Consider the following 14,522-nt stretch of genomic DNA (forward strand, 5'->3'; position numbering starts at 1 on the left):
TCTGCTGTATACGGTACTGACACATGCCCTTGTTTGCTGTATACGGTACTGACACATGCCCTTGTCTGCCTTGTATATGGTACTGACACACGCCCTTGTCTGCCTTGTATATGGTACTGACACACGCCCTTGTCTGCCTTGTATGGTACTAAAACATGCCCTTGTCAGCTGTATATGGTACTGGCACATGCAGGCCATAGCATTTCAAATTTCATGGGAAACACTTTTTCGGTTCCGTGCCTTGTGATCATGGGAACCGATCGGAAACTGTTTTTAGGTTCCGTTAAAACAAGTCATTTTAAATTATTGCAAAAATCTATGTAAAGAGACACGTTTTCAAACTCAATATAAAGTTGATTTTCGACACTCCTTCTCCATTATACACATGCTGTTGTGATTTTGACAGCTAAATAAAAATAATAGGTTAGGCCTACGTCATTTCCTCCCATAAATGAAACCACAGGAAATAGTGGGGCCTATTTGATTGCCACCTTCGGTACTCCAGTGCATGCGTGCGTGGACTTTAATTTGTCAACTTCAGTGACAGTAGTCAGATTAAATATTTTCTACAAAATTATATTTTAATTTAAATACAAGTTTTTGACCCCTATATTTAAGAGATACATTACAAATAATTAGTGTCAGTGACTTTGGTTGACATGTGTAATGTGTTTTATTTGATTGCGTATTGGAACTCTGAATCGGGTTTACCTAAACCGGAACACAGAATATTTGGTTAACACAACAATCCAAATCGGGTCTTGTGATTGTGTCAAACACACTCTTTACTAGTGTGATATCAAAAACATATATTTTTAAAAATAAATATATGTATATTATTTTCATTGAATAGTCGTACTCGATAAAATAATCATGGGAAACGAAATTTCAGTTCCGTGATTTTGCCGACACGCTACCGGTAACGATCGTTTCTGTGAAATCCGATGGCCTGCATATGCCCCTGTCTGCATATGCCCCTGTCTGCTGGGTACAGTACTGACACATGCCCCTGTCTGCTGTGTACGGTACTGACACATGCCCCTGTCTGCTGTGTACGGTACTGACACATGCCCCTGTCTGCTGTGTACGGTACTGACACATGCCCCTGTCTGCTGTGTACGGTACTGACACATGCCCCTGTCTGCTGTGTACGGTACTGACACATGCCCTTGTCTGTTGTGTATGGTACTGACCATGCCCCTGTCAGCTGTGTACAGAACTGACACATGCCCTTGTCAGCTGTATATGGTACTGACACATGCCCCTATCTGCTGTGTATGGTACTGACACATGCCCCTATCTGCTGTGTACGGTACTGACATGTGCCCCTTTTCTGCTGTAATGTGCACATTATTGTACTGTTCAATTGATGCCTTATGTCAAATAATCGAGTCACTGAGATATATCTTCATTAGTATTCTGAATACAACATGGGTACTCAGTATTTCGATATCTACATTGTTATTATTAAATACATGTATATCTAAATATGTGGTACTCTAATAAAATCATTGATGCAGGTGGTACCTTAATAAAATTGATGACACACACAGACAGTCAGGAATAATACACGTAGGTACTTCATAGTACTGCTACTAATTCACTAAATTCTCTTTACATTATTGTTACATGTATCAAGACATTTTATGTTACAGAGGACTCATACAGGAAACAGGTTGTGATAGATGGAGAAACATGTCTTCTCGATATCCTGGACACGGCCGGGCAAGAGGAATACAGGTAGAAATGTTTGTACTACTACTAATAGACTATAATTATTGTGTTTCCAGAGGACTCGTACAGAAAGCAGGTGGTCATAGACGGAGAAACATGTCTGCTTGATATTCTAGACACGGCAGGTCAAGAGGAATACAGGTAGAACTGTCTGGGTGTTTTGTCTTTCTAATAATAATTCTTCAATGATGGGAATGGGGGTGAGATAGGGCCCAGTGGTTAAGTGCTTGTCTGATGAGTGGTCGGTCTAGGATCGATCCCCGTCGGTGGGCTTATTGGGCTATTTCTTGTTCCTGCCAGTGCTCCACAACTGGTGTAATAAAGATTGGGGTATGTACTATACTGTCTGTGGGATGGTGCATATAAAAGATCCCTTGCTACTAATGGAAAAATGTAGTGGGTTTCCTCTCTATGACTGTGTCAAAATTACCACGTTTGAAATCCAATAGCCAATGATTAATAAATCAATGTGCTCTAAACTAGTGGTGTCGTTAAGGATCCCTTGCTACTTAATCCAATAGAGTAACCCACTGAATGATGACCGAGTTTCTACACATTATCTGTGTGGTCATTAATCATATGACTGATGCCATATAACCATAATTAAAATATACTGAGTGCATTGTTAAATAAAACATTTCTTTCTTTCTTTGTTTTACTGTTGGCATGGGATGTAATCTTAAGTGCCAGTCTGGGGTATGATGGTCATAGGGATGCTCACCCTCTGTAAACCGATCATCATTGTCATCCTGTCCCAACCAATGCCCTATTACTGGTAGGCTTGCATCAAATGCCATAGACGTGCGAGATGTAGCTCTGTAAACCGATCATCATTGTCATCCTGTCCCAACCAATGCCCTATTACTGGTAGGCTTGCATCAAATGACATAGAGGGGCGAGATGTAGCTCTGTAAACCGATCATCATTGTCATCCTGTCCCAACCAATGCCCTATTACTGGTAGGCTTGCATCAAATGACATAGAGGGGCGAGATGTAGCTCAGTGGTGAAGCGCTTGCTTGACGTGCGGCCGTTTTGGGATTGATCCCCGTCGGTGGACCCATTGGGCTATTTCTCACTCCAGCTAGTGCAGCACGACTGGTAAATCAAAGGCTGTGGTATGTGCTATCCTGTCTGTGGGATGGTGCATATAAAAGATCCCTTGCTACTAATCGAAAAGAGTAGCCCATGAAGTGGCGACAGTGGGTTTCCTGCCTCAATATTTGTGTGGTCCTTAACCACTTATCTGACGCCATGATAACCATAAATAAAATGTGTTGAGTGCGTTGCTGAATAAAACATTTCCTTCATGTCCTTCAAATGCCATAGAATGTGCTGCCCTGTCTATATGGTTGCTCCGAATATATTTTATGTGAAAGTTTCTATTGTCCAAACCAAATTGTTAACAACTACAAGAAATTACTCTCCTACCTTTAATTGTCGTTAGATTTCCTCCAAAGTTTGTCCAGACACAAATCGCAAAAAACCCAGTACAAATATACTGATTCCACACAAGAGACTGCAACGATGTTGTCGATATCGTCTTTGCTGAGATTGCATAGGGAAAAATACATGCAGGTTTCTGCCGTCTGCCATGTTGCTTGTTTATGAAATGCTCTTCAAGAGGGGTGAAAGCCTCCAAAGTATGTGACACAATTAATATGAAATAAATTATCTCTAGTGGTATCATTAAAAAAAAAATAAAAAAAAATAAAAGAAAATAATATGACGTCATCATGTTTGCTTTTATATCATAACATATTATGACGTTGTTAGATTAAGTCCTATCCTTTCACCCCTCTTGAAGAATATTCCATAAAAAGTCAAAATGGCAGCTGGCACAAAATTACATGCTTTTTGCCTTATGCTCTCTCAGCGAAGTCGATATAGGTGACATAGTTATCATCTGGTATGTGGAATCTGTGTCATTGTAATGGTTTTTTCAAGATTTCTGTCTGGACAAACTTTGGAGGAAATATAATGGCAATTAAAGGTAGGAGAGTAATTTTTCGTAGTTGTTAACAATTTGTTTTGGACAATAGTCTGTTTGGTTGTGTTTCTTGGTGTGCCAAAGGTCAATTGACAAGCAGCAGTCTGGCTCATGGTCAGTTCGACCTGTATGTATGTGTAAGAGGTGACATGATGTGGTGTCACATGAAGGCAATGCAATGCCCCCAGTTGTATAGTAACCGCATACATTTAAGTGCTGTTAGTGGCTGATGTATCAATGGCTACCTCATGGATTCCACTTTTAGTTTAACACACTAGAGAAACGGAATTCCGTGTGTCAGGAGTATAGGCATTTTAAGTGTGTACAGTTATGCAAATGTAATACTCTGTTGGCTCAAACATGGATATTGTGTAATGGTGTTATCTGTTCATTCATTCATTCATTCATTCATTCATAGCTCAGTCAGCTGAGTGCTCGCTTGAGGTGCTTGCGTCGCAGGATCAAACCACCTCGGTGGATCCATTTAACTGATTGTTTTTTCTCGTTCCAACCAGTGCACCACATCTGGTCAAAGGCCGTGGTATGTGCTTTTTTGTCTGTGGGAAAGTGCATATAAAAGATTCCTTGCTGCATTAGGAAAACTATAGCGGGTTTCCTCTGATAACTATGTATCAGAATTACCAAATGTTTGACTTCCAATAGCCGATGATTAATTAATCAATGTGCTCTAGTTGTGTCATTAAACAAAACAAATTTCTTATTTATTTGTTTTGTTTTTCAGTGCAATGAGGGACCAATACATGAGAACTGGCGAGGGTTTTCTGTGTGTATTTGCTGTGAACAACATGAAATCTTTTGAAGATATTAGCCAATACAGGGAACAGGTTAGTTTACATGAGGTACAATTTGTGAATGTTAGAATAAAAATGTGGTGGTGTATAACCGTAACCTTGCCCAATGTGAAAATAAGTTATAAATTTGTACCCCCGTCAACCAGTTTTTTGTCAAAAATGAATGCAGTAGTCAGTAGGTTAATATAGATGTAAATCCTTAAAGGGACAGACCCTAGTGTTTAAACACTGCCGCATATTTTTCACTATTAGAACCATTTATGATCACTGAAATCAAACATTACTTATATTTTATTGTTTAGATTAACCATCCATTTCTGTAGAACTGAAGTGTTTCTGGTCATCCTGTTGTTTCTAATACCACAATGCATTTTTCATATTTTTAAAAACGCATGTGAGTCTGAGAAGTAGTGTTTATTGATTCGAGTTCTAGTCTATTTTTAAGAATATTTCCCGGATTTAACATCTCAGACTCAACTTTCATTGTGTTGTAATTGTATGCAAATGTGTTACAGGTTTGTAGATCAACTAAACTTAGTGTTACAGGTTTGTAGATCAACTAAACTTAGTGTCCATTTTTATGAGTTGAAACTAGGGTCTGTGCCTTTTAGAAATCTTGAAAAGTTATCAGCATTAAAACTAAACCTAGCAGAGTTACCTCCCATGGTATAGGATCACAGATCTGTATGTGTATTCTAGTCCTGTGATAGACACACTGTAAGTATGGCTACTAAACTAAAAGGCTAAAGTCCTAATCAACATTATACCGCACTGTTTTTTCCTTTAATACACACCATTTATTAAAATACTGTGTAAACTAAATTTGCATTATGATTACCTCTTACTACATATGAAAAACAGATATAATAAACAAAGTTGCCTTTTATTATGAAGCACTAGTGTAATGACGTAATTTTGTGAAGTGATGTCATAACATGACATTGCTTCTCCAATTCTAGCTCAGACTGTGCCTGTGAAATATGTCATTTTGTCGTCTCCATCCAGTTGTGGTTGAAACATTTTGAGGTGGCCCTTTTTATTCATATAAAATTAACAATAATGATATGGATAATAAAGAAATTATTACACTTGCGTGTGAATAATACTGATTTTAAGAAACTCGTGTCTAAAAAATACAAAAATCTTAACACTTATTTCATAAAATCATGATCAAGAGATATGATTAATATAGCCAGATGTAAAACAAAAAATTCATCTCTAAAAGGCAATTTTTTTATTATGTCTGCTTTTTTGTATATAATAATAAGTCATCCCAGGAGTTTATGAATAATATGTCACAAGCAAAAAACCAGTTAGGTATACTTTTGATTAAGACTTTAGTTCTCCTGTTCACATTAGGGTTGTATCGAGCCTAGAATAGTTAGAGGAGGGCAGTAAACAAAGGAAATCAAGGCATGGTAATAGAGGCTAAGGGCCTGTTCTTTAAAACTTCACAGTCTAGACTCCAATCTCTAAATGGTAATGTAGGCTAAGGGCCCGTTCTTTAAAACTTCACGGTCTAGACTCCCAATCTCTAAATGGTAATAGAGGCTAAGGGCCTGTTCTTTAAAACTTCACGGTCTAGACTCCAATCTCTAAATGGTAATAGAGGCTAAGGGCCTGTTCTTTAAAACTTCACGGTCTAGACTCCAATCTCTAAATGGTAATAGAGGCTAAGGGCCTGTTCTTTAAAACTTCACGGTCTAGACTCCAATCTCTAAATGGTAATAGAGGCTAAGGGCCTGTTCTTTAAAACTTCACGGTCTAGACTCCAATCTCTAAATGGTAATAGAGGCTAAGGGCCCGTTCTTTAAAACTTCACGGTCTAGACTCCAATCTCTAAATGGTAATAGAGGCTAAGGGCCCGTTCTTTAAAACTTCACAGTCTAGACTCCAATCTCTAAATGGTAATAGAGGCTAAGGGCCCGTTCTTTAAAACTTCACAGTCTAGACTCCAATCTCTAAATGGTAATAGAGGCTAAGGGCCCGTTCTTTAAAACTTCAGTCTAGACTCCAATCTCTAAATGGTAATAGAGGCTAAAGGCCCGTTCTTTAAAACTTCAGAGTCTAGACTCAAATCTCTAAATGGTAATAGAGGCTAAAGGCCCGTTCTTTAAAACTTCAGAGTCTAGACTCAAATCTCTAAATGGTAATGTAGGCTAAGGGCCCGTTCTTTAAAACTTCAGAGTCTAGACTCCAATCTCTAAATGATGTCACATGCTACAATTTGTATGGCATTGCCATAGCCTTAAAGTCTCAGACTCTTTTAGAGTCTTACTTCGAAACAATAGAACACAATGTGAAACACGTTCTTCCAGCTTAGTTATAGAGGGATTATAACTTGATATATACTTTACCTTACAGCTGTTATTGGAATTTATTTCAAATATAATATTATCTTTTTAATATGAAAATTTGGAAGTGTTTTACATTTATTATTTTTATTATTTCTTCTCTTTCAGATCAAAAGAGTAAAAGACGCTGATGAAGTCCCTATGGTTTGTAAGTATATCTGAAAAACTGGTTCTTGTACACACACTGACATATCTTACAGAACTCTTCATTTGGTGCGTGGGTGGGGAACATCATAATTATTATTTTATACCAGGGATGGTCTCTTGTATTTTTCTGATGCATCCAGTTCAGTTGAAATCAGTTCAGGTTATTGTAGCCATACACCCCATGCTGCAGCAGACAGTATATTATGTAAAGAGTTTTAAATCAACTTTTATAATTGTGGTTGTTGGGATTATGACAAAATTGTCTGCCCCTGATGTGATGAGTTCTTGATTAAATCTAGGATTTGAATTAAATAATAAGTCAATAGCAAAATCAATTATTTTAATTAATAACTTTTCCTGCATATTATGATAACAATATTTAATAACATTTACATTGAAAAATGTAAAAATGTAGAAATACATGTACATAATAAGTTTGTTCTATGATTTAATTTAATTTTCAAAATATCTCTCTGCCAAAACCAAAATATATTTAAATTTCCCCTCTGTTTAAACAAAACAAAAGTGCCATCTGTTATATGATAGATTAAATGCAGGGTCACATGACAATTGACTGAAAATATGTAAATTTATTTTCCCCAAAAAGTGTATTAAAGTAGTTATTTAATCATATCCCATATGATAGCAGTTATTGCCTGAAGAAGATGGGTGGGATTTAGCACAGTTGGTAGACTTATTGGGGGTTTGTCATCCCAACCAGTGCAGTGCCTCATGACTGGAATATCAAGGACTGTGCTGCCCTGTCTTTTGGGGAAAGTGCATATAAAAGATCCTTGCTGCTAATGGAACAAATGTAGCAGGTTTCCTCTGAAGACTGAGTGTCAGAATTACCAAATGTTTGACATCCATTAGCCAATAATTAATAAATCAATATGCTCTAGTGATGTCGTTAAACAAAACAAACTGTAAACTTTACCAGAGGAATAAAGGAATGTATGCCTATATTATATTTCAATCCTTCTGCATTAAATTCAGGACCCCATCTACTCACTGAGGCTAAACAAAAAACGTTTTAATATTAAGCTATTCATATAGGTGGTCAGAGACAACATAGACAAAAGGGTCCACTTGGTTCATATTTGTTTGTTTGTTTTGTTTAACGACACCACTGGAGCACATCGATCAATTAATCATTGGCTATTGGATGTCAAATGGTTCATGTTCAGACCACACTACACCTCTGAAATTTAAAATATTTAAAGGATGGAAGGAAAATGTTTTATTTAATGACACACTCAACACATTTTATTTATGGTTATATGGCGTCAGACATATGGTTAAGGACCACACAGATATTGAGAGAGGAAACCCGCTGTCGCCATTTCATGGGCTACTCTTTTTCGATTAGCATCAAGGGATCTTTTATATGCACCATTCCACAGACAGGGTAGTACATACCACGACCTTTGATATACCAGTCATGGTGCACTGGCTGGAATGAGAAATAGCCCAATGGGCCCACCGACGGGGATTGATTCCAGACCGACCATGTATCAAGCGAGCACTTTACCACTGGACTACGTTCCGACTCTTAAAGTATTTAAAAACAAATTCTGTTGTTTGTGTTGCTTGTACTGTGATAGCCTGACACTTGTATCTTTGTGACAGTGGTGGGCAACAAGGTGGACCTGCCATCTCGCTCTGTGAACTCGAAACAAGCGAAGCAGATCGGCGACAGCTACAGCATTCCCTACGTTGAGACATCGGCCAAGACGAGGCAGGGAGTCGATGATGCTTTCTACACGCTGGTACGAGAAATAAGGAAATATGTAAGTAATAAAATATACTCAAAAGTATTAGAAACACATTTTATATTAGGGGCCATTCACAGTTTGTCAGCATTGTCACAATCAAATGGAGAGTGTGCTTTTCAGATATACTCATCCCCCTCATTAGAAAGAGTATATTTGAAAACAAATTATATTGTAAGAGGTATTTTTATTAACTTTTTATTTTCGTTTTAAAAGTACGATGAAATTTCACCACCCCTAACATTTTACATTTTGTTTCATCTTCTGAATTCTTTTCATTCTTGTCCTGCTTTATCAAGTTTTCCCCTCACAATTACAGGGAACATTGTGTTTTAGAAATTTTGATTAGCAACATTCCATATCAGTTTAAAAACTGATTAGCAGCTAATAGTTAACATTACAGAATTGTGTAGCGATCATTGAAATTTGTCATGTGAATTGTGATGCAATACTGAACAAAATTTCCCCTGAATTACTGCTATGATATATGATATCACACCCCAAGTGAGATCTCTACCACTGGACTATACTCCACCCACTGAACTGGAGGAGGATGTAGTTCACTGGTAGAGTGCTTGCCTAAGTAGTGATGGGGAATGGAATCGATCATATTTGACGGACTGTGTTTTTCCCCCATCTCAATCACTTCCCCACAACTATTACATCAAAGTAGTGATGGGGAATGGAATCGATCATATTTGACGGACTGTGTTTTTCCCCCCATCTCAATCACTTCCCCACAACTATTACATCAAAGTAGTGATGGGGAATGGAATCGATCATATTTGACGGACTGTGTTTTTCCCCCATCTCAATCACTTCCCCACAACTATTACATCAAAGTAGTGATGGGGAATGGAATCGATCATATTTGACGGACTGTGTTTTTCCCCCATCTCAATCACTTCCCCACAACTATTACATCAAAGTAGTGATGGGGAATGGAATCGATCATATTTGACGGACTGTGTTTTTCCCCCATCTCAATCACTTCCCCACAACTATTACATCAAAGTAGTGATGGGGAATGGAATCGATCATATTTGATGGACTGTGTTTTTCCCCCATCTCAATCACTTCCCCACAACTATTACATCAAAGTAGTGATGGGGAATGGAATCGATCATATTTGATGGACTGTGTTTTTCCCCCATCTCAATCACTTCCCCACAACTATTACATCAAAGTAGTGATGGGGAATGGAATCGATCATATTTGATGGACTGTGTTTTTCCCCCATCTCAATCACTTCCCCACAACTATTACATCAAAGTAGTGATGGGGAATGGAATCGATCATATTTGATGGACTGTGTTTTTCCCCCATCTCAATCACTTCCCCACAACTATTACATCAAAGTAGTGATGGGGAATGGAATCGATCATATTTGATGGACTGTGTTTTTCCCCCATCTCAATCACTTCCCCACAACTATTACATCAAAGTAGTGATGGGGAATGGAATCGATCATATTTGATGGACTGTGTTTTTCCCCCATCTCAATCACTTCCCCACAACTATTACATCAAAGTAGTGATGGGGAATGGAATCGATCATATTTGATGGACTGTGTTTTTCCCCCATCTCAATCACTTCCCCACAACTATTACATCAAAGTAGTGATGGGGAATGGAATCGATCATATTTGATGGACTGTGTTTTTCCCCCATCTCAATCACTTCCCCACAATTATTACATCAAAGTAGTGATGGGGAATGGAATCGATCATATTTGATGGACTGTGTTTTTCCCCCATCTCAATCACTTCCCCACAACTATTACATCAAAGTAGTGATGGGGAATGGAATCGATCATATTTGATGGACTGTGTTTTTCCCCCATCTCAATCACTTCCCCACAACTATTACATCAAAGGCCATAGTATGTTTTGTCCTATATGTGGGAACTTCAAAATAAAAGATCCCTTGCTGCTTTTTAGTAGCAGTAGCCCATATGGTAGCAATGGGTTTCATATCTCTCTCTCTCTCTGTCTGTTTCTCTTTGTCTGTCTGTCTGTCTGTCTGTCTGTCTGTCTCTCTGTCTCTCTCTCTGTGTGTCTCTCTGTCTCTCTGTGTGTGTGTGTCTCTCTCTCTCTATCTCTCTCTGTCTGTCTGTCTCTCTCTGTCTCTTTCTCTCTCTCTCTCTCTCTTTGTGTGTGTGTCTCTCTCTCTCTCTCTTTGTGTCTCTCTCTCTGTGTCTCTCTCTCTCTCTCTCTCTGTCTCTCTGTGTCTCTCTCTGTGTGTGTGTCTCTCTCTCTCTCTCTCTCTCTCTCTCTCTTTGTCTCTCTCTCTCTCTGTGTGTGTCTCTTTCTCTCTCTCTGTGTGTCTCTTTCTCTGTCTCTCTCTGTCTCTCTCTCTCTCTCTCTCTCTCTCTCTCTCTCTCACTTCTGACCTTGATTAACTGAAATTTAATGTGTGTTGATTTATTATTAAACCAACATTTCTTGGCTTTCCTATTGAAACCAAATAACTGGTAGATTGCCATGAAATCTTCTTTTTTTTACAACATATATTTCATAACCACTGTTCCACTATATTAACAATCAGTGTTTTTCTCTTCTTTTGTACAGAAAGACAAGAAAGGCAAAGACAAGAAGAAAAAACCTAGAAAGAATAGTAAATGCATTCTATTTTAATTTATAGATATTGATAAATATTTTTACAATATTCTGACTTTCAACAACAGCGGAGCTACATGGATTTTGTATATGTGTTACTATGGCAACTCTGTTAATGTTCTGGAAACCGAATGACTGATCTCAGTTGGTTTTAGTTCCAGATTAATTTCCAGATGTAATTATTGAACCTCTCTTGAACTTGTCGTTACCTACCTGTTGGTATAATACACTTAAATGTTTAATATACCTGTGATACGGTGGAGTTCCACTCTTGATACCCATATTTGAGGGAGTTAAGATATCGGAACTAATAACAGGGCAGCAGTGCTTGCTGAAAGGAGATTGGGCTTATATTAGCGTGTACAGGGGTGTGGATCTTCCCCTTTTTTTGATAGACTGTATATATAGTTTAATTCGATGTTTTTAGTCTAGATGCAGGGTCATCATAAATCTAGAGCTTAGTGGACTGAACATTTTGCACCCCCCTTTTTAAATTTTTTTTATCTGTCCCTGCAATTTTTTTTCTTCTTTAAAATGTGTTTCTGAGATTCTCCAAGATTGCGTTTAGCTTTAGCAAAAAAAAAACTAAACCCAAAAAACAAAACAGACAAAGAAAAATATGATTAAAATATTTATTTATTTAAAAAGACCAATTTTTAAAATAAGTAACTAAATTTGAGGCCTTCTTTGATAGTGAGATTAAAGCCACATGACTGTCTTGTCTCTTATTGGTCCTTTCCTTATCACACTAAGCAAAATCGGTTTTGTCTCAATATAGGTGTTTCATTTTCTTTGGTATGAATCATGGTATGAAACAGTACATTGTAGTAGTGTTGGTAAAGTGCTCCTACTGGCATTAGCTTGTGGGAATTTCACTATCAGCTCAGTTGGTAGAGTACTGTACTCTCAAACTGAGGGTCTGTGGTTCGAATCCCATACGTGGAGGTTGCTTTTTCTGTTAGTCATAGTCTCAATCTGACTGACAAGGCCTAGGAAAATGGGTATAGGGTGGGGGGAGGTTGATGACTTGTTACATCAAGTAAACTTCTGACTACATATGAGTCATAATGAATTTTCTATCTTTGTCCATATTTTTACTATTTGTCATACATTTTTTTTAATGTAACAATTACTTTTTTCTCTCATTTGTTTTCTCAAAAAGTTTGAAAAAGAAAATAGAAGAATTCCATTGATTGCTTAGGTTTTTTTTTTTTTTTTTCAAATTAAATTCGTCTGATGGTTTCAGAGCACTAGCTTGTATATAGATCTATGTGGTGCACTGCTTCCATGGATGATGTAAAACATGTTTGTTGGAGTTACTGTTCTTACTAGAGACATTATAAAGTCGTATACACTGGAACTGTTATTATCTTGAATCAGATCTCTTATACTGTCTTGTTTGTATTTTATCGACTTTATAAACTTAATTATTTTACAAATTTAACTTGAAAAGAAATACTGGAATCGAATAACTATTGTTTGCAGTTTTATTAAACATAATTACTTTGTATTGAAGACTAATTTTTGTCAGCTTTTCTTGAAATGAGAAACTTGAACAAGTAAATAATATACTAGAATGCTTTAAAGGGACAGACACTAGTTTCAACCCGTGAAAATTAACACTAAGTTTAGTTAATCTACAAACCTGTAACACATTTGGATAAAGTTACAATAGAGTGAAACATGAGTCTGTGACTTTGAAATGGTGAAATACCCTCTGAAATAGACTAAAACTCAACTCCCATAACTGTTACTTCTCAGACGCACGTGCGTTTTTAAAAATATGAGAAATGCATTTTGTGATATTAAAAACATCAGGATGACCAATAACACTTCGAATGTACGGAATTGATCATCTAAACAATAAAATCAAAGTAAAGTATGATTTAAGTTACCAAAAACGGATATAATAGTCAAAAATATGCGTTAGTGTTTAAAAACTAGGGTATGTCCCTTTAAAACCAAATTTCCGAATATTAATGGCTATGGATGGACTTCATAGAGTGAAAACAGGAAGCCAGGTTATAATATTTCAATATGAAGCTTTTCATGATGGGTTGTATTATTAAATTATTATTTTTAGTGTGTGATATTTATTGGAAACAGTTTGAAAATGTTTAATTTTATACTCCTATGAATTTGCCACTTTTTTAAACTAAAAAACATTATTGTAGACCCCTTTTATGATTTTTGTCATGTACTGGAACTATATTCAGTTTGTTATTCTAGATTAATAAACTGAAGGTCATATAATGGTTGTGTAAGCATTTAAGGTAATTAATCATGTTTTCTTGTTGGTTCTCTGAATATGGGTGGAAATGTATACAGAAGATAATTACATGTGTATGCATATAAAACATGTTAATAACTAATCGTATAGGATACAGCACATTCACTTTGTGGTTTTGGGGTCAAGACTCCTTATTTAGTGGGCAATCTGATTTTGGCCAATAATTAATCTTATTTGTAATGCATTTCATTCAACTGGTCGAATATAATGGTTGTATAACTGAGTGTTAAGCCCTGTCATATCCTGTCCTGGACGGAGGAGCTGGCATGGTCCAACACCTGCACCCATGACAGGCGTGCATTACAACAGCTTGCTCTGAATGTGCACGTTAAGCCCTATGACCTGACCTTTCATATGATGCAATCCAAACTTGAATCATTTACACAATATTGCAAAAGTTGTATGTTTATTTAAAAGGATAATATATCTGTTATTGATGTTTAATATGACAATGTTGACTCATTATAAGGATTAGACCTACATAATAAATTGTTAAGTTTATTTACATTTATTTACATTTATTATGTAACACTGTTAATAACAAGTAAATTAAAATTAATTCCCAATCCACCATTTCTGTTTGTTGCAGGATAATAATAATTGGATAATGATCAGGATAGATTTATCCTTCACAATATGAACCTCATATCCTACATCATTCAACAAGATATTTACATTCTTCAGTATGAGTTTTCATACATATGTTATTATTCAGTAACCATCTCCCATAGAACACAATTAAATCATTTAGATTGATTTGCATTAATACAAATTAGAGTAGACCAGTTACATAAAATAAAATTTTGG

General features: G+C 36.7%; 1 protein-coding gene across 2 annotated transcripts in view; it reads left to right on the plus strand.

Annotated features, from left to right (window-relative positions):
* LOC121381435 (GTPase HRas) overlaps positions 1-12,072 on the plus strand; it is a 42,888-nt gene extending 30,816 nt beyond the window's left edge. The window contains exons 4-8 of one of the 2 annotated variants that reach the window (XM_041510749.1): positions 1,656-1,740; positions 4,466-4,568; positions 6,998-7,037; positions 8,666-8,826; positions 11,378-12,072. In XM_041510749.1, the coding sequence (XP_041366683.1) occupies positions 1,656-1,740; positions 4,466-4,568; positions 6,998-7,037; positions 8,666-8,826; positions 11,378-11,443 (455 nt within the window). In that variant the 3' untranslated portion in view covers positions 11,444-12,072. Of the gene's footprint in view, positions 1-1,655; positions 1,741-1,790; positions 1,876-4,465; positions 4,569-6,997; positions 7,038-8,665; positions 8,827-11,377 lie in introns of both variants that reach the window. The other variant, XM_041510750.1, reaches the window with a different exon arrangement.
* Positions 12,073-14,522: the final 2,450 nt, after the last annotated feature.

This window comes from Gigantopelta aegis, chromosome 9 (genome assembly GCF_016097555.1).
Source record: "Gigantopelta aegis isolate Gae_Host chromosome 9, Gae_host_genome, whole genome shotgun sequence".
NCBI lineage: Eukaryota > Metazoa > Mollusca > Gastropoda > Neomphalida > Peltospiridae > Gigantopelta > Gigantopelta aegis.